Genomic DNA, 24,963 nt, shown 5'->3' on the forward strand with positions numbered 1-24,963 from the left:
CAACAAACTTTTACAACCTGCATAGTTCTTGTGGCCCTCTCAGTGGGGCTGCCCTTCTCCTTCACAGACTGAGTAGCAGGGAGGACCCAACCCAACATGCCTGTCTGGCCCTCCACAAGGGAGGCAGGCTATATTGACATTCTCCAGCAGCTGGTTAGAGACACTGGAGTCATGTTTCACAATGCCCTTCTGTAACAAGGGAAGCTATTAACAGGGCTGGAAAATGCCATATCATCAAACAATAAAGCTCCGCCGCCTGAGATGAAAGAACACCGTTTCTCAGACAACCTTTTCAAAACGGCTAATTTGTCTGAGAAGGACCAGTAAGTCAACGATACCCTGTCTTGCTTTATACATGAGTATATTTTAATGTTTAACATTTTATATTCATATGGTTATTTATTATGGGCATGCCTCCAAAACATTCAGGCCAAACTTTTGCGTTCTTCACTGATGGGCTTTCATGTCTTAAAGGCATTGAAGGAGAGTAGCAGCTATTTTAATATGCAGCTTTAATGCTACTGTGAAATTTCAACAGGCTCTCATTTTCATAATACTCTGCGGTGTGATATTTATTGGAAGTGGGAGAAAAAGGGCTCCTTTTGATTATGTAACATGCCTCTTATTCATCCCTCTGAATGTATCATTTGGGAATCGAGTTTGTAAACAAAGCAAAAACTTTTTCTTGGTGTTTTGCAGCTTGTGGCCCATTACAATGGAACTAACAAAGAGATCATCTGGTCCTCAACGGAGAGGATTCATTGGCCCAAAGGGAGCCCACCTCTGGATAACCCACCGTGCGTCTTCTCTTCTGATGAGCCCATCTGCATTGATGGTAGGTCAAGTCGGCTGGCTCCTGTACAAGTGATTTAATGGTTAAGTCAGGTGCTTATATAGTATTACAGCAGTTTGAATAATTATTTGTAGTGTTGTACCGTCTTTGTTGATGCTACAGTTGAAGTCGGAGGTTTACATATACTTAGGTTGGAGTCATTAAAACTCGTTTTTCAACCCCTCCACAAATGTCTTGTTAACAAACTATAGTTTTGGCAAGTCGGTTAGGACATCTACTTTGTGCATGACACAGGTAATTTTTCCAACAATTGTTTACAAACAGATTATTTAACCTATAATTTACTGTATCACAATTCCAGTGGGTCAGAAGTTTACTTACACTAAGTTGACTGTGCCTTTAAACAGCTTGGAAAATTCCAGAAAATTATGTCATGGCTTTAGAAGCTTCTGATAGGGTAATTTACTTTATTTGAGTCAATTGGAGGTGTACCTGTGAATGTATTTCAAGGCCTACCTTCAAACTCAGTGCCTCTTTGCTTGATATCATGGGAAAATCAGCCAAGACCTCAGAAAAGAAAATCTGGTTCATCCTTGGGAGCAATTTCCAAATGCCTGAAGGTACAACGTTCATCTGTACAAACAATAGTATGCAAGTATAAACACCATGGGACCACGCAGCCGTCATACCGCTCAGGAAGGAGACGCGTTCTGTCTCCTAGAGATGAATGTACTTTGGTGCGAAAAGTGCAAATCAATCCCAGAACAGCAGCAAAGGACCTTGTGAAGACGCTGGAGGAAACTGGTACAAAAGTACAGTTCTGTGAAAAGGTATTTGTCCCCTTCCTGATTTTTTTTTTTATATATATATTTTTTTATATACATTTCTCACACTTAAATGTTTCAATTCATCAAAGAAATGTAAATATTACACAAAGATAAACTCAAATTGCAGTTAAGTGATGATTTTATTTATTAAGGGAGAAAAGCTATCTGAACCTTCATGGCCCTATGTGAAAAAGTAATTGCCCCCTAAACCTAATAACTGCTTGTGCCACCCTCAGCAGCAACAACTGCAATCAAGCGTTTGCGTTAACTGGCAATGAGGCTTTCACATTGCTGTGGAGGAATTTTGGCCCACTCTTCTTTGCAGAATTGTTTTAATTCAGCCACGTTGGAGGGTTTTCGAGCATGAACCGCCTTTTTTAAGGTCACGCCACAGCATCTCAATCGGATTCAAGTCCGGACTTTGACTAAGCCACTCCAAAACCTTCATTTAATTATTATTTTTTTACCATTCAGAGGTGGACTTGCTGGTGTGTTTTGGATCATTGCCCTTCTGCAGAACCCAAGTGCGCTTCAGCTTGAGGTCACGAAATGATGGCCGGACATTCTCCTTCAGGATTTTTTGGTAGAGAGCAGAATTCATGGTTCCATCAGTCACAGCAAGTCATCCAGGTCCTAAAGCAGCCCCAGACCATCACACCACCACCACCATATTTGACTGTTGGTATGATGTTCTTTTTCTGAAATGCTGTGTTACTTTTACACCAGATTTAACAGACGCACACCTTCCAAAAAGTTCAACTTTTGTCTCGTCAGTCCACAGAATATTTCCCCAAAAGTTTTGGGGATCATCAAGATGTTTTTTGACAAAAGTGAGACGAGCCTTTATGTTATTTTTGGTCAGCAGTGGTTTTTGCCTTGGAACTCTGCCATGGATACCATTTTTGCCCTTTCTTATGGTTGAGTCATGAACACTGACCTTAACTGAGGCAAGTGAGGCCTGTTGTTCTTTAGATGTTGTTGTGGGTTCTTTTGTGACCTCTTGGATGAGTCATCGCTGCACTCTTGGGGTAATTTTGGTAGGCCGGCCACTCCTGGGAAGGTTCACCACTGTTCCAAATTTTCTCCATTTGTGGATAATGGCTCTCACCGTGGTTCGCTGGAGTCCCAAAGCTTTAGAAATGGCTTTGTAACCCTTTGCAGACTGATAGATGTCAATTACTTTGTTTCTCATCTGTTCCTGAATTTATTTGGATCACTTCACTTTGTTCGACAGGTTCTATTTAAGTGATTTCTTGATTCAACAGGTCTGGCAGTAATCAGGCCTGGGTGTGATAGTGAAATTGAACTCAGCTTTCCAAAAATGTGATTTAACCACAGTAAATTCATTCATGATTTAACAAGGGGGGGGGGGGGCAATTACTTTGTCACATAGGGCCATGAAGGTTCAGATAGCTTTTTTCCCTTAATAAATAAAAATATCACTTAAACTGCATTTTGTGTTTACTTGGGTTATATTTGTGTAATATAAAAAAAATTTGATCTGAAACATTTAAGTGGGACAAATGTACAAACAAATAAGAAACCAGGAAGGGGGCAAATACGTTTTCACAGCACTGTATCTATATCCACAGTAAGACAAGTCATATATCGACATAACATGAAAGGCCGCTCAGCGAGGAAGAAGCCACTGCTCCAAAACCGCCATAAAAAAGCCAGACTTCAGTTTGCAATTGCACATGGGGACAAAGATCGTACTTTATGGAGAAATGTCCTCTGGTCTGATGAAACAAAAATAGAACTGTTTGGCCATAATGACCATCGTTATCTTTGGAGGAAAAAGGGGGAGGCTTGCACGCCGAAGAACGCCATCCCAACCATGAAACATGGGTGGCAGCATCATGTTGTGGGGGTGCTTTGCTGCAGGAGGGACTGGTGCACTTCACAAAATAGAGGGCATCATGAGGATGGAAAATTGTGTGGATATATTTAAGCAACATCTCAAGACATCGGTCAGGAGGTTAAAGCTTGGTCGCAAATGGACAATGACCCCAAGCATACTTCCAGAGTTGTGGCAAAATGGCTTAAGGACAACAAAGTCAAGGTATTGGAGTGGCCATCACAAAGCCCTGACCTCAATCCTTTTGAATATTTGTGGGCACAACTGAAAAAGCGTGTGCGAGCAAAGAGGCCTACAAACCTGACTCAGTTACACCAGCTCTGTCAGGAGAAATGGGCCAAAATTCACCCAACTTATTGTGGGAAGCTTGTGGAAGGCTACCCGAAAAGTTTGACCAAATTTAACCAATTTAAAGGCAATGCTACCAAATACTAATTCAGTGTATGTAAACTTCTGACCCACTGGGAATGTGATGAAAGAAATAAATGCTGAAAGAAATAATTCTCTCTGATATTATTCTGACATTTCACATTCTTAAAATGAAGTGGTGATCCTAACTGACCTAAGACAGGGACTTTTTACTAGGTCTAAATGTCAGGAATTGTGAAAAACTGATTTTAAATGTATTTGGCTGAGGTGTATGTAAACTTCCGACTTCAACTGTATTTCATGCGCAACATGGTTTTTCATGGAAGGCATGTATTGATGAAACATTTGAACACTGTGTAAGGAGAAACACTTCTTTTGAATAAATGTACATGTATTAGATAATAAAGAATAATTAGGTAGGCCGCCGCAATGAAGTGATATGGTATCTATAGATAACGAATGAGTGTTGCTTCTCATCAGTCCATCCACAAATAATGATCTGATGTACGAGTCTGGCTGTCTGTTGCCAGTGGCACAGGAGGAAGACCGGCATGAAGATATACAGCATGGTTCCCCAACTGGCATGATTTTATTTGCCCCTCTCTTCTTATTTCTACTTGCACATCATCATCTATCACTCCAGTGTTCATTTGCTAAATTGTAATTAATTCGCTACTATGGCCTATTTATTGCCTTGCCTCCTTACCTCGCCATTTGCACACGCTATATATATATAGACTTTCTTTTTTTCTATTGTGTTATTGCCTGTATGCTTGTTTATTCCATGTGTTGTTGTTTGTGTTGCACTGCTTTGCTTCATCTTGGCCAGGTCGCAGTTGTAAATGAGAACTTGTTCTCAACTAGACTACCTGGTTAAATAAAAGTGGAATAAAAATAAATAAAACATTATTTTTTATATATAACACTAAAAACACCAGCAAGTCAGCTCCAAGTCATTTTGGAAATCTGTTCCAAAGTATTCCCATGCATTTTATTTATATATATATATATATATATATATATATATATATATATATATATATATATATATATATATATTATGTACATTTGTATATATATTATGTACATTTGTATATGATCACATACTGTGTATAAGGTTTGAAATTATTATGTTTTAGTCAAATATTTTATCTGTTTGGGCTTCTTTCGGTTAATTTGCAGTCTACAAATGATTAGTAATTATGTTCCTGCTCCCAGGCCATACGCTCAAGAGAAAATCGGCCCACAGCTGAATCTAGTTGCTATACATTATGCCTGGTGAACAAGGTTAAGAGACCAATAGGATCCTGCCTTGTTTAGGAATGACCTTCTGACTCAATTAGCACGAGTTGGACTGAAGGGGAACTGGAATGACGCCCCACAGATGGTCACTTAAAGAAGAATGGTTGAAAAAGGCACATTTGAAAATACGATGTAACAAGTGGTGTGTTGAATATATCTTCAAGAAGCCACAAGTTTGAGTTTAATTTAGGCTAGTGTGGCAGTACAATCAGTTATTTTTTAGGAATTTCAGGATTGTTGAAATGTTCCTGGTGGATATTGTGCCTGAAAGTGCAAATACAGAATATATTTATTTCAGGAATGTATTGTGGTTTTTTAAAGCATAATTTGGTTCGCTGTATTTTCAGCTCACCTTCCAGTGCTGGGGATTGTAGCTGTTGGGTCTGGCTTAGCCCTCATCATTTTTGGAATCTCCAGCTTCCTCATTTACAGGTGAGTTGTTTTGTTTACGCAGGCTTGTGCTCTGAAGACGGAGTAGTTGAAATAAACATCTTTCATCTTGGATGGAGGGGTAGACGGAGAGAGAGGGAGCGATAGAGAGTGAGATATTTATTTATAAGGAACACAAAAGGTGCCAGCATGGAATTGACATGACTGTTGCCAGGAGCAACCGCTCAGCAGCTGATGGTGCAGAAGTATGTCAGTTGCCAAGGCAAACTCCGTTACACTACCTGGCCTAAATACAGTGCCTTCAGAAAGTATTCACACTTTTTCCACATTTTGTTGTTACAGCCTGAATTTATAATGGATTCCATTGAGAATGTTTTTGCCACTGGCCAAAATACCCCATAATGTCAAAGTGGAATTGTGTTTTTAAAATTATATATTTTTTGTTATAAAAAAATTAAAAGCTGAAATGTCTTGAGTCAATAAGTATTCAACCCCTTTTTTATGGCAAGCCTAACTAAGTTCAGGAGTAAAAATATATTTAACAACTCACAATAAGTTGCATGGATGCTGTGTGCAGTAATAGTTTTTAACATGATTTTTGAATGACTACCTCATCTCTGTACCCCACACATACAATTATCTGTAAAGTCCCTCAGTTGAGCAGGGAATTTCATACACAGATTGTACCACAAAGAGCAGGGAGGTTTTCTAATGCCTCGCAAAGAAGGTATAAAAATCTGACATTGACTATACTTTTGAGCATTGTGAAGTTATTAATTACACTTTGGATGGTGTGTCAATACACCCAGTCACTACAAAGATACAGGCGTCCTTCCTAACTCAGTTGCCGGAGAGAAAGGAGACCGCTCAGGGATTTCACCATGAGGCCAATGGTGAATTTAAAACACTTACAAAGTTTAATCATCCAGGCTGTATCACATCCGGCCGTGATTGGGAGTACCATAGGGCGGCGCAGCGTCGCCATTTGCAAATAAGAATTTGGCTGTGATAGGAGAAAACTGAGGATGGATCAACAACATTGTAGTTACTCCACAATACAAACCTAATTGACAGAGTGAAATTAAGGAAGCCTGTACAGAATAAAAAATATTCCAAAACATGAATCCTGTTCACAAGGTACTAAAGTAACACTGTGAAAAATGTGACAGTGTTATGTTTGAGGCAAATCCAATACAACACATTGAGTACCATTCAACATATTTTCAAGCATAGTGGTGGCTGCATCATTCTATGGGTATGGACTGGGTAGTTTTTCAGTATAAAAAATAAACTGAATGTTGCTAAGCATAGGCAAAATCCTAGAGGAAACCCTGGTTCAGTCTGCTTTCTACCAGACACTGGGAGATTCATTTAACTTTCAGCAGCACAATAACCTAAAGTTACAGTTTTGACTTAAGTCTGCTTGAAAATCAAAAACAAGACTGAAAAAGGTTGTTTAGCAAGGATCAACAAACAGTTGAATGTTGAAAAGAAAAATGGGCAATCCAGGTGTGGTAAGCTCTTAGAGACTTCCCAGAAAGACTCACAGCTGTCATTGCTGCCAAAGGTGCTTCTACAAAGTATTGACTCAGGGGTGGGAATACTTATGTACAGTTGAATTCGGAAGTTTACGTACACCTTAGCCAAATACATTTAAACTCAGTTTTTCCCAGTTCTTGACATTTAATCCTCGTACACAATTTCCTGTCTTAGTTCAGTTAGGATCACCACTTTATTTTAAGAATGTGAAATGTCAGAATAAGAGTAGAGAGAATTATTTATTTCAGGTTTTATTTCTTTCATCACATTCCCAGTGGGTCAGAAGTTTACATACACACAATTAGTATTTGGTAGCATTGCCTTTACATTGTTTACGTGGGTCAAACATTTTCGGTAATCTTCCACAAGCTTTAAACAGTAAGTTGGGTGAATTTTGGCCCATTCCTCCTGACAGAGCTGGTGAAACTGAGTCAGGTTTGTAGGCCTCTTTGCTCGCATACGCTTTTTCAGTCCGGCCCACCAATTTTCTATAGGATTGAGGTCAGGGCTTTGTGATGGCCACTCCATTACTTTGACTTTGTTGTCCTTAAGCCATTTTGCCCCAACTTTGGAGTATGCTTGGGGTCATTGTCCATTTGGAAGACCCATTTGCGACCAAGCTTTAACTTCCTGACTGTATATCTTTAGATATACAATATTCAATATATCCACATAATTGTCCTACCTCATGATGCCCTCTATTATGTGAAGTGCACCAGTCCCTCCTGCAGCAAAGCACCCCACAACATGATGCTGCCACCCCCGTGCTTCACGGTTGGGATGGTGTTCTTCAGCTTGCAAGCCTCCCCCTTTTCCCTCCAAACGTAACGATGGTCCTTATGGCCAAACGGTTCTATTTTTGTTTCATCAGACCAGAGGACATTTCTTCAAAAGTATGATCTTTGTCCCCATATGCAGTTGCAAACTGCAGTCTGGCTTTTTTATGGCGGTTTTGGAGCAGTGGCTTCTTCCTTGCTGAGCGGCCTTTTAGGTTATGTCGATATAGGACTCGTTTTACTGTGGATATAGATACTTATGTACCTGTTTCCTCCAGCATCTTTGCAAGGTCCATTGCTGTTGTTCTGCTGTTGCTGGATTGATTTGCACTTTTCGCACCAAAGTACATTCATCTCTAGGAGACAGAAGGTGTCCTCTTCCTGAGTGGTATGACGGCTGCGTGGTCCCATTGGTGTTTATACTTGCGTAGTATTATTTGTACAGATGAACATGGTACCTTCAGGCGTTTGGAAATTTCTCCAATGGATGAACCAAACTTGTGGAGGTGTCCAATTTTTTTCTGAGGACTTGGCTGATTTCTTTTGATTTTCCCATGATGTCAAGCAAAGAGGCAGTGAGTTTGAAGGTAGGCCTTGAAATACATCCACAGGTACACCTCCAATTGACTCAAATTATGTCAATTAGCCTATCAGAAGCTTCTAAAGCCATTAAATAATGTTCTGGAATTTTCCAAGCAGTTTAAAGGCATAGTCAACTTAGTGTATGTAAACTTCTGACCCACTGGATTTGTGATACAGTGAATTATAAGTGAAATAATCTGTCTGTAAACAATTGTGGATTAATTACTTGTGTCATGCACAAAGTAGATGCACTAACTGACTTGCCAAAACTATAGTTTGTTTATTAACAAGAAATTTGTGGAGAGGTTGAAAAACGAGTTTTAATGACTCCAACCTAAGTGTATGTAAGCTTCCGACTTCAACTGTACATACATACTCATTCAAGGGTTTTCTTTATTTTTACTATTTTCTACATTGTAGAAAAGTAACGAAGACATCAAAACTACGGATAACACATATGGAATCATGTGAGATATTTTTCTGTGAGATATTTTTGGTATTTCATTTGAAATAAATTAGCAAAAAATTCTAAAAACACATTTTTACCTTGTCATTATGTGGTGCTGTGTGTAGATGGGTGAGGAAAAACATTTGATTTAATCCATTTTGAATTTGGCCTGAAACACAGCAAAATGTGTAATAAGTCCAGGGGTATGTATACTTTCTGAAGGCACTGTAGTTGTAACGCCTGCATCGTTACACTCGCATAATAACCATTAACACGTTACTTTGTTATTATTCTTTACACTGAATGTAGACTGAGATCTTTGGTTGATCCCCACTCACATTGTATTGAACTTTGCTACAAACATGTTTGTGAACTGATCTAGAGTTGTAGTGAGTTTTCAGAAATAAGTTATAGTTTGGCATAATTGGCTTTTTAATTGCGGTGGCAAAAAAACCCACCAGTGTGCTTATGCATCTGCTGGGAAAATAATTGTTACTCTGAACCCTGTCTATCTAGAGAAATGTGAATGTTTGCGCTTGCTCTTCATGCAGTTGGAGTTTTGAGCTGTAAATAAAAGCATCTTCTGTCACCCCAATTATTGATGTTAATATTGTCCGTCGTGGAACCTTGATAATTCATATTAATTATGTTTTAAATATTAAAACATTAATTTGCCTCTCTATTTGTCAGGATGTTAATGACCAAATCTTTATCTTTACTTATCACAGTTTCTTTCAAATGTATGCCTGGGCCTCCCGGGTGGCGCAGTGGTCTAGGGGTCTGTGCCACCAGAGACTCTGGGTTCGCGCCCAGGCTCTGTCGCAGCTGGCCACGACCGGGAGGTCCGTGGGGCGACGCACAATTGGCCTAGTCTCGTCCGGTTTAGAGAAGGTTTGGCCGGTAGGGATGTCCTTGTCTCATCGCGCACCAGCGACTCCTGTGGCGGGCTGGGCGCAGTGCACGCTAACCAGGTCGTCAGGTGCACAGTGTTTCCTCCGACACATTGGTGCGGCTGGCTTCCGGGTTGGATGCGCTCTGTGTTAAGAAGCAGTGCGGCTTGGTTGGGTTGTATTCCGGAGGACGAATGGCTTTCGACCTTCATCTCTCCCGAGCCTGTATGGGAGTTGTAGCGATGAGACAAGATAGTAACTACTAACAATTGGAGACCACAAAATTGGGGAGAAAAGGGGGTAAAAAAAATGTATGTCTTAGAGACTGAAAAGTGAAACAGAAACAAGTGCATATAGACATATTTGTGGGGCATTAGCTTTAAATGAAACTCCATGGTTTGGTCATATATGGGGTTCTCTTATACCAAATGTGAACACACATTTTCTCACGGACGTCACCATTTATTGTGTGATTTTCTTCCATGTGTATCGTGCACCATTCAAAGGAGGGTCAGCTTGGCTTTCTAATGGCGTCTGACTAGGGTTTAAATGTGTGTGCAGTGTGAGCGGGAAGTTGAGCAGAACCTACTAAGCTATGTAGTTTAATGGAGAGTTGGTCCAGCAAAGGTATTCACATATGGGATTTATGAAACAATAGAGCTAGTGTGGAGCCCCACACTCTGGTGCTGCGGCTGCCAGAGGCCTGCAAACGAAGGCCTTTAAATAGAAAAATACTTTTTGGGAAGAGATAATTGGTTTAATGGTGTTTCCTGCCCTGAAAGGTTGCGCTGCTCCCCTGCAATGATGTGAAATTTCCATTCTTCCATACGAGCACAGTCCAGAGAGCTTATATACCCACCGGCATGGAACAAATAACGTTACAAAATTGATTGTTTGTTGATTTGTGTCTCTGGTTTTTGTTTTTACTAATTGTAACTGATCAGACACCAACTTATCTTGTAGTTCTTATTGTTTGGTACAACTTATGTCTGTTTTTGAAGTTTCTGAATTTAAACCCTATTAAAAACAGAATTTAAAACAGTTTCCTGCTTAGTCAAGGAGTCACTTGAAAGCCCAGTGCCTTTTTTTAATACTCTAAACTGTCTGGAATGCAGGGCCATGGAGGTTTTCAATGTTAGGACCCAGCAAAAGGTTTTTGGACTGTTTGACTTGAAAATGTGCTCTAAAAGAAACAAATAATAGTCTCTTCTGGGGCCAACTCGGGTGGCTCAGTAGAAGCATAAAATCCACCAATATGCAAACGCTGCAATAATCCACTGCCACCATCTGGAAGTGTTTTACACCTTTTAGATTGGCCTGGAATGTGTGGGCTCTGCTCTTTTCAATGTGTCAAACTAATAAGGATTTCCCCCGCAAAATGCTCACTTTCTCAACATTTGAGCTATGCTTGAGGAAAATAGTTTCATTTTAAAAACATGGACTTTTTGCAGCAAATCGGTGAATGCTGAGAAACATCAGGTCCTGAGAGATCTGCACCAGATGTGTTGATTCACTTGGATTTTCTTCCAAGTCTCGGAGTGACTGCCAGTTATACTGGTGTTTTAAAAATAACACCAGAAAAAACGTCCTGAAATCAGTGACCTGAAAATTAAAATGTCAATAAATATTTAAGTGGGCTATTTTTGGTCACCCAGTATTTTCTGTTGGCCTGTTAACTTGCAGTTACAGTAACTTGCCGTTCGATCAACATGAAGGAGGAAGCATTGTAGCATTACATTATTACAGACTTATTATTCACTATTCCACAACTTATATTTGATCATTTTTTAGTAGAGCTGTTTACAATTCAAACTATACCCTCTGACATTGTTAGACTACTGAACCCAAATAATTCAACAACGGCATTTAACAGATAATATCTGAGAAAATATTACTGACAAAAAGATAAATATCTCATTTGAAATGGCAAGTTTCAATTCGGTTGAAAAATCACAAATACATTGCTCATCAGTAATGATTCTGTCATGACTGATGATTCTGTCATTTCTGTTTCACCAATCTGATAACAACCATTCCATGCATACTGCATCCACATGTGAGCGTTCAGTTCTGTGCCTTTGTTGTAAACCCCTTTATTAATGTGTCCTCCTGCTGTTCCTGTTGAAGGAAGCTGAAGCTGGAGAAGGAGTTGGCTGGAATGCTGTGGAGGATAAAGTGGGAGGACCTGCAGTTTGAGAGCCCCAACAAATATCCCAAAAAAGCAGGCAGCCGTCTGACACTCTCACAGGTACGTTTGTCTCTGAAATATCCTGTCAAGAATCAAGAGTTCAAACCAATGAATGGTCTGTAGTATGTTGTATATTAGTCATTCAGAGCAATCTCATATTATGACATGCTGGTTGCCTAAACAATTTTCTCACAATTTGATCTTAATATTGAATTTCAATTTATCAGTAGTCCTGGCACTGCAGTGCGTCAGAGATTAAGACGTTCTTGTTTCTCTGGCAGATTAGAATTCCATTTTAGTCAGTGAAATGAAAAGGCTCATCCTCTCTATAGACCTAAAGTATCACAGAGGATAGATATCTGTCTCTGGGTACTATTATTGCTGTCATTATTGTTTAGTAGCAAACAAAATAGCAAACATGGCATTAACATGTGTTAACATGTCAGTGTCTACATACAGAACATGTTTTACACTGAGAGAGAAAAAGAGAAAGACAGAGAAGGAGTGAAAGACGGTCCAAATCATTTGTTAGTTTACACATTCTTGAAAGTCTTCCCAGTGGTTTATTGAAGGTTGCAGGGTTTGCAATGGCAGACTCATATTAAATGATTGTTACAATATCCCCAAGTCTGGCCCATACATACATACAATTCATATGTTGTTGTTTTTTATATTACAACAGTTGCTTCGAGAAAGAGATTATGTTTAACAAAGTAATAGCTTGTCGACAAAATGATTGGCACCCCTGTTCTATTTTCATGTTATCTGACCATAGCACCACCTGGAGTTTGATCAACTGCATTGGCACATTGGATTTGAACCGGTGCTTTGGTCAGGTGACATGAAAATAGAGCTCTTTGGCCACACACGCCAGTGGTGGGTTTGGCGTTGAAAAACAGAAGCATATGCAGAAAAATGTGGTTGTGGATCTTTTTTATGTTTTGTCTTCCACTGGTTCTGGGGCCTTTGTATCATGAACTTTACCAAGTACCAGGACATTTGCAAGTGGATATTCTAGCAAGACAGCAACCCCAAGCACTAATCATAATCCACAAAGAAATGGTTAATTGGCCATAAAATCAACATTTTGCCATGGTCATCTCAGTCTCCGGACATGAACAACATTGAAACCCTGTAGTTTGAATTGAAGAGGGCAGTTCATAAGAGCAGAGTAGACCAAATAATATCAAGGATCTGGAAAGATTCTGTGTGGAGGAATGGTCTAATATCCCTCCCAATGTGTTCTCCAATTTGTTTGAGAAAGGCTCAGTGTCATTATCTTCACAAGGGGAGAGTGAGAGTACTGCAAACAGGGGTGCTACTAATTTTTTTAATAATATTTTTATTATTTGTTAAACAAAATCTGTTTCTCTGAGCAATTGTATTAGTATAAAATAACAATTTATATATTTTTTTGCATACAATATAGCTCAGTATTTGCATTATTTTATAGTCTTTTTTTTGCTCATCTTTATCAAGGGTGCCAATAATTACACACTTACAGTACAGGAATTCATGCACACACTTTCTTCATTACAAGTTTTCAGTCCAATTCCTGGGATATAACTGTGGAAAACATGTTGATTTACAAAACAAATGTATTTTCCAGTATGCCATGTGTTGCCAATATTTGCATTATTTACTAATATGTGGTGCATGCTGACACTTAATATATTCCCTCACTCCCTTTTCATTCACCCTGTGCACGCTCGTTCCTACACGTACATCTCCCCAGAATTCTGTTTGGCATATGAAAACATGCCAATTCTTCATTTACCTGGCAAATATACACTGAGCCTTTTTCAAAAATGTTTTGAGATAAAATTTGAATAAAATGTTAAAGCTCTGAAAATAACTCAATTGTATCAGTGAACATTGTATCGTTGCATTGTATATTTGTACATTTAATAATAACCAAACTGAACCTAATTGTAGTGTACCTGAACATTTCTCTGACTGTATCTTATCTGAGAAAGGATACTTGTTACTCCTTCCAGAGAGGCTCCAGCTACGGCTCCTTGATAACTGCCCATGGAAAATATCAGCTATTTGCTAAAACAGGCTATTTTAAGGTAAGGCTTTGTGAGTTCTGATATTTTCAACTTCTGCTCACTCCTTCACACCCACACATGTGCATGCTCACAGAGGAGATGGATAGGAGAGTGGGCGAGCTCCGCAGAGCTCAGCTCAGATGGCTGGTGAGACACAGAGTGTGGTTCACATCCCACCTCGCAGTCTGGACACCGCTAGCAACTTGTTGTTGTTGTTAATGTCTCTGTTTAATGAGTCTATTGAGAGGGTGGAGGAATATAATATCAATGTCAGGCCTTGAATGTTGATACGTGGCTGTTGGCTACATGTAACAGTTTAGTTTGTTCTTCTATTCAACCATATATGATTATATCCCTATGATCAAGTATCCAAAGTTTGTGTATTTTTCTCACTTTTTCTAGTTAGAATTCACACCTTGGATTTGATGGTATTTCTCTGTAGATTGACTTATCTTTACATATCAAAGTGACAGATATAACTCTCCATCTCAGTAGCATAGAACAGATGTTAAATACAGCTGGCATATAAACCATACACTATTATATCTACACTATAGTCCACCTATTGTCCCGTGTGTTTTCCCCTTTACCTTTCAAGATTTCTGTGAAAAATATGCGTAGATATGTTCCCATTAGCATTATTTACATTTACATTTAAGTCATTTAGGAGACGCTCTTATCCAGAGCGACTTACAAATTGGTGAATTCACCTTCTGACATCAGTGGAACAGCCACTTTACAATAGTGCATCTAAATATTATAATTGTCCTTATCATTCTTCCCAATGAATGGATGCCTGTCCGTCACACAGATCCCATAGATGGTCACATTTAGGTCTCTCCTATTGAATTGTCACAGTCATAGAAAAATAATACTATAGGCCAGGGTTTCCCAAACTCGGTCCTGGGGTCTCGCAGGGGTGCCATTTTGTTTTTGCCCACTACACAGCTGATTCAAATAATCAAAGCTTTATGATGAGTTGATTCTTTCAATGAGCTGTGTAGTGCTAGGGCAAAAACTAAAACGTGCACCCAGGGGGGTGACCCAGGACTGAGTTTGGGAAACCCTACTAAAGAACATATCTCTATAGTCCCAGTACACTACAGAGCAGTCTGTCGCTCAACCTGCAGTAGAAGGTTTTTAATCTCCATCTCTTTATCTCTTTGACACAGGGCAACCTGGTGGCCATCAAACATGTGAACAAGAAGAGGATCGAGCTGACCAGACAAGTGCTGTTCGAGCTCAAACATGTAAGTCCAGACCAGTACCCAATGTTTTACTGTGTATGTCTGCTGTTATTACTTAAAGTTATTGTCATAAAGTCTGGTGGGTTGTTTAACTCCTTACTGCCTCACTGCAGAGGGGTATCCATTCCTGAAGCGTTTGTTAAGATTAGTCCAGCGAGTGGTCTTTTCCCTCTTATACGTCATTGATGATTTAGTGTTATTGGCTGCTATAGAGACCACTCACCTGATTTCCCCAGGTTTGAACCAGTCACCGATGAAAGGACATGGGTCTAAACTAGTAAACAGTCTGACCCTCCTGGACTAGAGTTGAATGTCCCTTTACCGGGGCCCTGCCTCATGTTGTTTTAGGCGAGCATGCCTCTGTTTATGACCCCTCTACAGCAGCAGTATTTGAATGAGGCTCTCCCACTGAGGTGGTGAAACCAGTGTGGGCATTGGGGGGGGGGGGTGCTGAATCATTACCAAGTTGTTCGAAGGAGGGCCTCTTTCACGCCGCTACAGGAGAGAACTTATTACTGAACCTGTGCTGCTGCTGTTAAAGACTCGATCCTCAAACGTCCTCCAACATCAGCTGCAACAGCTGTGGATGAAGAAAATTGTCTCCATTTTGGGAATGACTTTTTATGAGACAGTGACAGAGAAATGTGGAAAAAAGAATACGTCCGACTTGAAACACGATGTGGGAAAGACAAAACATTGCTGAAACATATTAGTTTGAGGCTAATGAAAGGCCAGACGTTAGTCAGTGCTATTATCGGATCTCTGGGTCTGTATTAATTGAGTTATCATCTGTGCCATGGATAAGGTTCTGGGCAGCCTAGCCCCCACCCCCTCGCTCTCTCCCTCTGAACTGTGGCCCAGTGGATGGGCAGGCCCTGGATGCCTCTACTTAGCGATGGCGGGTGGGCGGCGCACTCAGGAGAGACACCAGTCTGAGCTGGCTGCTCATCAGGCGCCCCAGGGACCTGATCGGCTGTCAGTTCCCCGCTCATGAAAGAGCCGACCAGATGAGGGAGAGAGGGGCCTGCCAATGGAAACTTAACCGTTTGTCTTTGAGGCTATCCTCCCCCTCTTCTCTCCTATCCTCCCTTTGCTAGTGTTCCGCAGGGGAAATTATATAGGCCAAAGGGTATGCTAACTTCTCCTGAGCTGTGAAACAGGAGCAACTGACTCCCTGGTTTTGGTGTTTCAGCAGCTGTCACTCACCTCTGTTAGTGAATCGGCCCCAAACCAAAACACACTGTACAGGTTATTCTCACTGTTTTTGGAAGTTTCACACTGCTCAGCGGTATTATGCACATCCTCCCTGCCAGGGCATGGATGTATTGAAACAGAGATGTGTGGACTGGATTCAATTTCGCTCTGTTGTTTATACATACACATCATATGGAACTTTTAAATACAGAGCACGCAACGCTTTCCTATGTGACAAGCCCGAACATCATTTATAGGATTTTGTTTTGTATGCTTTTATTTGAAATGATTCATTTTTGGATGAGATCCCAGGTTGTAAAAAGAGGACATGGAATTAATGATAATTTTCCATGTAGTGCCTTTTACACGTTTGACTGCTATGCACTCATATTAGAGCCAGTACCTCCTTTCAACACCTCTGCATTTTTTCACATGCTGTAAGTTCCCACAACACTGCCTCATTCATAACCTCCCGGCCCAAGTTATTCACATGCACGTGTCAACTGGATGGCCAATGAGGGAATGCTATACTCAACGTGTAGAAAAGACACTGTACCAAAACCTGCACGCTGTAAATGGACTATTCTGATGAGGTGCTATTTTTGGGGTTGCTTTTCTAGAATGGAAAAACTATATCTATTGCCATATGAGAGAGAGAGAGAGAGAGAGAGAGAGAGAGATTTGAATGTCAATTTGTTTGTTTACAGATGAGAGATGTGCAGTTCAATCATTTAACCAGATTCATCGGTGCCTGCATTGACCCTCCCAACAACTGCATCGTGACTGAATATTGTCCCAGAGGTAGTCTTCAGGTAAGATCTCACAATCATTCCGTTTAATGGCATTTCAATTGTGTTTGCATGTTTTGCCAAGTATAATCACTTGGACCAACTAGAATATTGAAATTACCATTCGGTGTGGTCTTGCTAATTTTATTATTCATTCATTTATTATTCATTCAAATGATGGATACGTTATGTGAAACAGGGAGATGTCAGATGAAAATTGTACTTCTACTTCCAGGATATTTTGGAGAATGAGAGCATCAATCTGGACTGGATGTTCCGCTATTCACTCATCAACGACATAGTCAAGGTATGTGTCCTGTTTGACAGCAGCCAACAATACATGTACTATGATTGTAACTGCAGTTGGGTTGTTTTGAGGTCACATGGGTACCTTATTAGGGCGGCGCACAATTGACCCAGCGTCGTCCGGGTTAGGGGAGGGTTTGGCCGGGGTAGGCTATCATTGTAAACTTAAATAAAGGTTCAATAAGAATGTCTAATGAATATTAGAGAGAGTAGGTATTGATGTAGCACATGTGGATGTGTGAAACTTACTTCTCCGGCTGAAGTGTCCCCACTTACACCAGCGAATAGCAAGCTTTTTGCGTGGCGCCGACTCGTAACACGTTTCAGGAGGGCGGTCACGTGTGCTAGCAAGACAGAGGTCTTGGGTTCGAGCCTCGTCATGAGCTGAATCAGGAGGAGGTGTTGCTCGCTAATCAAGCAGTGTGACGCCCTTTACATTGGCATCACACTTAGTATGACCGAATACTTCACTCTGGTCTCATAGACTAGAAGTAACATAGTAAATTTAAATCCGGGACACTTAAATTAGTATGATATGTTATGTTTGGTGTGGTTACATAAGTCAGACGGTTACTTAAGGCAAAACCAGCAGTGGCTGGGCATATAACACGAACGTCTAGCTACCCAAAGGTTGCGTGCTTGAATCTCATTACGGACCACCTTAGCATATTAGGTAATTAGTAACTTTGCAACTATTTAATACTTTCTAGCTACTTTGCAACTTTTTAACATGTTAGCTAACCCTTCCCCCACACATAATTTTTTTCTTGGTAGTCTTAAACAAATTTACTTTGAAACTAAAGTATACACCTCACACACATGGTTATGGGCTTTAAAAAAATAAGACACCTGTAGCATGTCAGATATAGAGTTGAAATGTATTACATTTAGAAGTTTCATCCCAATATTACATTTTATATACAGGACCAGTCAAGTGTTTGGACACCTACTGATTCAAGGGTTTTTCTTAATTTTTGACTATTTTCTACATTGTAGAAGTGTAGTGAATACATCAAAACTATTAAATAACACATATGGAATCATGTAGTAACCACAAGTGTTAAACAACTCAAAATATAGTTTATATTTGAGTTTATTGATGACAACTTTGCACACTCTTGACATTCTCTCAACCAACTACATGAGGTTGTCACCTGGAATGCATTTCAATTAACAGGTGTGCCTTGTTAAAAGTACATTTGTGGAATTTCTTTCCTTAATGCATTTGAGCTAATCATTTGTGTTGTGACAAGGTAGGGGAGGTATACAATTTGGTAAAAGACCAAGTCCATGTTATGGCAAGAACAGCTAAAATAAGCACAGAGAAATGACAGTTCATCATTACTTTAAGACATGAAGGTTCGTCAATCCGGAAAATTTCAAGAACTTTGAAAGTTTCTTCAAGTGCAGTTGCAAAAACCATCATGCGCTATGAAAGGAAGACCTGAGTCACTTCTGTTGTAGAGGATAAGTTCATTAGAATTACCAGACTCAGAAATTGCAGCCCAAATAAATGATTCATAGAGTTAAGTAACAGACACATCTCAACATCAACTGTTCAGAGGAATCCGGTCTTCATGGTTGAATTGCTGCAAAGAAACCACTACTAAAGGACACCAATAATAAGAAGAGGCTTGCTTGGGCCAAGAAACATGAGCAATGGACATTAGACAGGTGGAAATCTGTCTTTTGGTGTGATGAGTCCAAATTTTGGATTTTTGGCTCCAACCGCTGTTTCTTTGTGAGAGTAGGTGGACAGATGATCTTCACATGTGTTGTGCCCACCATAAAGCATGGAGGAGGAGGTGTGATGGTGTGGGGGTGCTTTGCTGGTGACACTGTCAGTGATTTATTTAGAATTCAAGGCACACTTAACCAGCATGGCTACCACAGCATTCTACAGTGATACGCCATCCCCATCTGGTTTGCGCTTAGTGGGACTATCATTTGTTTTTCAACAGAACAATGACCCAACAAACCTCCAGGCAGTGTAAGGGCTATTTGATCAAGAAGGAGAGTGATGTAGTGCTGCATCAGATGACCTGGCCTTCACAATCACTTAACCTCAACCCAATTGAGATGGTTTGGGATGAGTTGGACCGAAGAGGGAAGGAAAAGTAGCCAACAAGAGCTCTGCGTATTTGGGAATTCCTTCGAGACTGTTGGAAAAGCATTCCTCATGAAGCTGGTTGAGAGAATGCCGGGTGTGCAAAGCTGTCATCAAGGCAAAGGGTGTCTACTTTGAAAAATCTCAAATATATTTAGATTTGTTTTTAACACTTTTTTTTTGTTACTACATGATTCCATATGTGTTATTTTATAGTTTTGATGTCTTCAATATTATTCTACAATGTAGAAAATTGTAAAAATAAAGAAAAACCCTTGAATGAGTAGGTGTATCCATCTTTTGACTGGTACTGTACATCACAAAAGACTGACATAATAAAACCGTTCTACAAAGAAACACCGGAGTGTCAAATGATGTTGAGTAATTAAGGAATTCTTAAACATTTAATATTCCACCCATGAGGCCCCTAGCTCGTTTGACTGCAGGAAAGGACTACCCCTTTAACCCAACTCTTAACCGTAACTCCTTACCCCTAGCCTTGCTAACGTCACCCACCTAGCTAGCGTTAGCCACCTACCTAATATAAGCCACAAAAAATTGGAATTCGTAACATATTATACGTATTGTAAATGTAACATATTGTACGAATTGCAATTTGTAACATATCATACAAATTGTAACATCATATGTGATGTAACATTTCATGCTACAGGGAAACATATTTACATTTACTATGTTGCATCTAGTCCAGGTTGAAAACTTAGAAAGCAACATAATGACAACCTCGCTACAAAATTCCTTCTGCTTAATCAAATGTAATCATCCATGTATTTTCAAGAATTATTTTTAGCCTGCTCTAACAAAAGGGCTTTTTTATGTGGATCATGGAGGAAATTAACCAAATTGCTGTTAAAATAACAGTCCGTCAAGCTGTCAACAACAGGGACTTTCTAACAAGCAAAAGGCACTATAAGCCACATTCTGACATACGCTCCTACAAATATTAGACATATACATGACAGTGCACTTTTTGTGTCCCCGTAGGAATTAGATTTCCCATGTGAAATGTACTACTTGAAACACTTAGCTCTGTGCAACACATTTCTATTTCGATCAAACTAAAAACACATTATTTCCACATGATCAGATGTGTATGTTTTCATGTATGCTATACTGGAGGATATTTATTTTTGAACGGTCAATTTAATGCTTGCTCCGTCAGGGAATGAACTATCTTCACAACAGCTACATCGGCTCCCATGGAAATCTGAAGTCATCTAATTGTGTGGTGGACAGTCGATTTGTGTTGAAAATTACGGATTACGGCCTGGCCAGTTTCCGTTCATCATGTGAAAATGACGACTCGCACGCACTCTATGCAAGTAGGTCAACATTGCCAGCCGAGGTGATAACTTTGCCTCTTCACCAATGGAAGAAAACAAAATGGAGGATTGGATAAAGGAGAAGATGCTCAGTGGTTAATGTGAGTTTGTTGTGTTTCTAGAGAAGCTGTGGACGGCCCCTGAGTTGTTGATCTACGACAGACACCCTCCACAGGGCACACAGAAAGGAGACGTGTACAGCTTTGGCATCATACTCCAGGAGATAGCCCTGAGGAATGGACCCTTCTATGTGGACGGCATGGATCTGAGCCCCAAAGGTAAAACTAATTATGCTAATAAATGCAGGTTGGCATTTATTGTAATGACTCATGTACTGGAGGCAGCTCTGCAGAGTGGTCACTAACTGGCACAGCCACAAAGTCATCAAATCTGATTTTAAACCTAACCTTAACCACTCTGCTAACCCTAATGCCTAACCCTTAACATGAATTAAGACCAAAAAGACTAACCTTTTTGCCCCATTTCCTCCTTCATGCATGTTCCCTAATGCATAAAGAAAATCATCTTCCGGGTTGGACCACTCCAGTCCTTGGCTCAAGGGCTGCAGTACTGCTGGTTTCAGTTCTCCCTAGGACTTTATGGATCGATCCATTTCCCAGAGACTGCAGTGCGCACGCACACACACACACACGCACGCACGCACACACACACACACACACACACTAACACTCCCCTATCTTGACTACTGCAGAGATAGTGCAGAAGGTGCGTAACGGCCAGAAGCCTTACTTCCGGCCCACCACAGACAACAGCTGCCACTGTGAGGAGCTGACCATCCTGATGGACAGCTGCTGGGCCGAGGACCCCGTCGAGCGGCCCGACTTTAGCCATATCAAGATCTACATCACCAAACTCAACAAGTGAGCACTGATCACCACCATGCCCCAAAATGGCTGCCTAGCTCATCCATGTAGATCATATTTTCTTTGGATTTATTTTTATCAAGATGCTTGAAAAGGAGAATGGAGGAAATAATTGAAAGAAGCTGATATTATCAAGAGATGCTAGAAAAGGGAATAGCATTAATATAAATAAGATGAAAGAAAGTGGTGCTGCCTATCACACACAAATAATTTCAGATCAGAGCGATGGGAAGTCTTCATCCTCCACAAGTGTGGAGTTTATATTTATCTTGTTGTTCTTCATGGCCTACCCCATGCATTATTCAGATTCATATTTTGGTTTCTGTGTGGGTGCGTGTTCCCTTGAGCTGGGCAGACCTGTCACAGAAGGAGAAATATGTGATCTACCTTCTGATCAAAATCCAGAAAACCTTGAAGATGTGGAGTGACCTCTGCAACCAAGAAAACCAAGTGCTTTATGAGCCGTGGGAGGAAATCAGACCCTGGTGTTTGTTTTGTCACCGGATCAAGCTTTCAGGGCCATACTCCTTTTCCCTACAACACCCCCACTATCAGATGTGTCCCCTTGCTGCAAAACTGTTTTCATGTCATTCAACGCTTCTGTATTTCTTACAAGTACAAAGGCTGTTTGTTTTGGCGAGTTAGACATACTCCGTTTGAATTCTGACAGTTGTGACAGAGAGATCACAACACAGGTTGTGGTTCATTATATTGACTGGCGGCTTGGCCGTGTGGCTCAAAGCAGGGCTCTGGATCAGTCTGTCTGTCACGTTAACATACAGCCACTTGCATCGCTAGCCTCAGTGATACTTCTGGCCAATTCCACTGGCCTGAGGTAAGAGAGACATGATTGATACCTCTCAGAAGCACTTCATTTCATTACGTAAATATAATTTATTGACGTAGTGGCTCATGGCGTGTTATTTTTGGTGTGTGAAACCCTGGCTGAAGGACACAAGAACAAACAGGGTCTTTAGTAATCAGTGTCGTAAACGATCTGATGTAGCCCACATAAGGGGCTCTCACTTTGTGTATTACAAATGGCTGAATTGACTTCTCTGTAAGTGACCTTGATTACTATGATAACCATTCGGCTGGGTAAAGAATGTGAAATCTCTCCCTTCCTATGGGTCCTCAGTCCTCAGTGACAATCCTTATGATTCAGGGCCGGGGCCAGTATATAGTGTACTTTAAGAGAGTAAGCTGTGTATCCTTCACGTGATTACCCTTGATGCACTGCTATTTACCACCGTCTGTATTTAATGTCTTGATTTAGCGTCGTGTTCCTCTACATGTGGGTGTATGATCTATGACCCATTAGAGATGTGGGAAAGATTCCAAACACTGAGTGTACAGTACTGGACAGCTACAGTATAGCCCTGAATGACTCAACCACTGTGCTGTATATACAAAGGGTCTGAAAAGTACGACCATGAAGTCAGTTCTGAAATACGCATTGAATAGACCATATTAGGTGAGGTTAATGGAATGGAAAGGTTTTTCATTTAGAATGTCAACGAATGAATGGGCATGTCATCTTTCTGTCTGTTTGTGTCACAGGGAGGGAAGTACCAGCATTCTGAACAACCTGCTGTCCAGGATGGAGCAGTACGCCAACAACCTGGAGAACCTGGTAGAGGAACGAACGCAAGCCTACCTGGAGGAGAAGAGAAAAGCCGAAAATCTACTTTACCAGATCTTGCCACAGTCAGAATAATTATTATTTGGATTCTCCTCTTGCACTATTATGTTTATACATCTGAACTTCTGATTATCAAACAGAGAAAATGTTCTGTGTTGTGCCGTTCCACCTATTCATTGTTTAAATTCCTCGGCGTGGAAGAGTGCATCAGCTTTCACTTCTATCTCACACTTTGTTTTAAATATACACATTTACAGTTACGTAAGCAGAGAGGGGATGAAAGGGCAAGGCAAGATGGGAGCTGACAAGCAAACTTCTCATTAACCAGAACTCGGAGGAGAAATGTGATAGGGGGGTTAAACACCTCTGATAATACGAAAGCAGCAAATGACAAGCCATGTCCTCAGTCTATTTAAGCTGTCTGTCTCAGTGGTGTAGTCACACTCATTTACCATCCCATTGTCTGCCCAAATGTCTCCCCCCAACTTTAAGCCCTTTTGACAGGCAGAAAAAGGCCTGGGAAAACGGAGCGATACCTTCTCTCACTGCAGAATTCAGCCTATTTGACCAGAGTCCTGGGTTAACCTAGCTACTAGTGCTACACTGTGCCTCTGGCTCTTTAATGTAATTACTGTACTTTAAAATATTCATGGAAAGGAAGTGATACTGTTAGGATCTGCTTATACTATAACTTCCCTTATTCATTGTGGACCGTAGCTGCCAAGCTTACTGTCACTGTTGATTCATAGGTCTGTATTAGCATTTCACTCTGCATTGTTTTACTAAATTTGTGTTCTCTTATCCACAGCTCAGTAGCAGAGCAGCTAAAACGAGGGGAGACGGTCCAAGCGGAGGCGTTTGACAGTGTGACAATCTACTTCAGTGACATTGTTGGCTTCACATCAATGTCAGCTGAGAGTACACCACTGCAGGTAAACAACTGTCCGTAGAGATATCCACTACTAACCAACATCAGATACATACCTTACACAATGGTATTCAAACTTTCTTATCGGGAGCCTCATTTTTTTTTTTTTTTTTGCTATAATTTCTTGGGACCCCACCCCATACAAATGACTCGTAAATAAAATCAGTAGATTAAAATGTTTACATCAAAAAATGATAATTTTCTTCTCTCTTATCGAAATTAAGAGAGCCAATAAATACATTTACTTATTCGTCTATCTTTCATATATATATATGTGTGTGTGTGTGTGTGTGTGTGTGTGTGTGTGTGTGTGTGTGTGTGTGTGTGTGTGTGTGTGTGTGTGTGTGTGTGTGTGTGTGTGTGTGTGTGTGTGTGTGTTATTTGTTTTATTAAATGTGTCGACCCCGACTTTGAATACCATATGTATGTGCAGTTAGTTTTGCTAAGTAAAATGCACTCAATATTTATTGAGTCAAAGTATTAATTCACTGTGGGAAATTAGACTTCCTGT

At 40.4% G+C, this 24,963-nt stretch overlaps 1 protein-coding gene across 3 annotated transcripts in view; it reads left to right on the forward strand.

The window, feature by feature from the left end:
* The window catches only part of LOC135544492 (atrial natriuretic peptide receptor 2-like), a 45,045-nt gene that overhangs the window by 9,933 nt on the left and 10,149 nt on the right, over positions 1–24,963 (forward strand). For 2 of the 3 annotated variants that reach the window (XM_064972145.1, XM_064972144.1), the window contains 12 exons: positions 700–835; positions 5,497–5,581; positions 11,902–12,022; positions 13,939–14,034; positions 15,186–15,263; positions 17,162–17,266; positions 17,478–17,549; positions 20,839–20,998; positions 21,121–21,276; positions 21,711–21,879; positions 23,443–23,589; positions 24,333–24,456. In XM_064972145.1, the coding sequence (XP_064828217.1) occupies positions 700–835; positions 5,497–5,581; positions 11,902–12,022; positions 13,939–14,034; positions 15,186–15,263; positions 17,162–17,266; positions 17,478–17,549; positions 20,839–20,998; positions 21,121–21,276; positions 21,711–21,879; positions 23,443–23,589; positions 24,333–24,456 (1,449 nt within the window). The remainder of the gene's footprint in view (positions 1–699; positions 836–5,496; positions 5,582–11,901; positions 12,023–13,938; positions 14,035–15,185; positions 15,264–17,161; positions 17,267–17,477; positions 17,550–20,838; positions 20,999–21,120; positions 21,277–21,710; positions 21,880–23,442; positions 23,590–24,332; positions 24,457–24,963) is intronic. The other variant, XM_064972146.1, reaches the window with a different exon arrangement.

Source organism: Oncorhynchus masou, chromosome 8 (genome assembly GCF_036934945.1).
Source record: "Oncorhynchus masou masou isolate Uvic2021 chromosome 8, UVic_Omas_1.1, whole genome shotgun sequence".
NCBI lineage: Eukaryota > Metazoa > Chordata > Actinopteri > Salmoniformes > Salmonidae > Oncorhynchus > Oncorhynchus masou.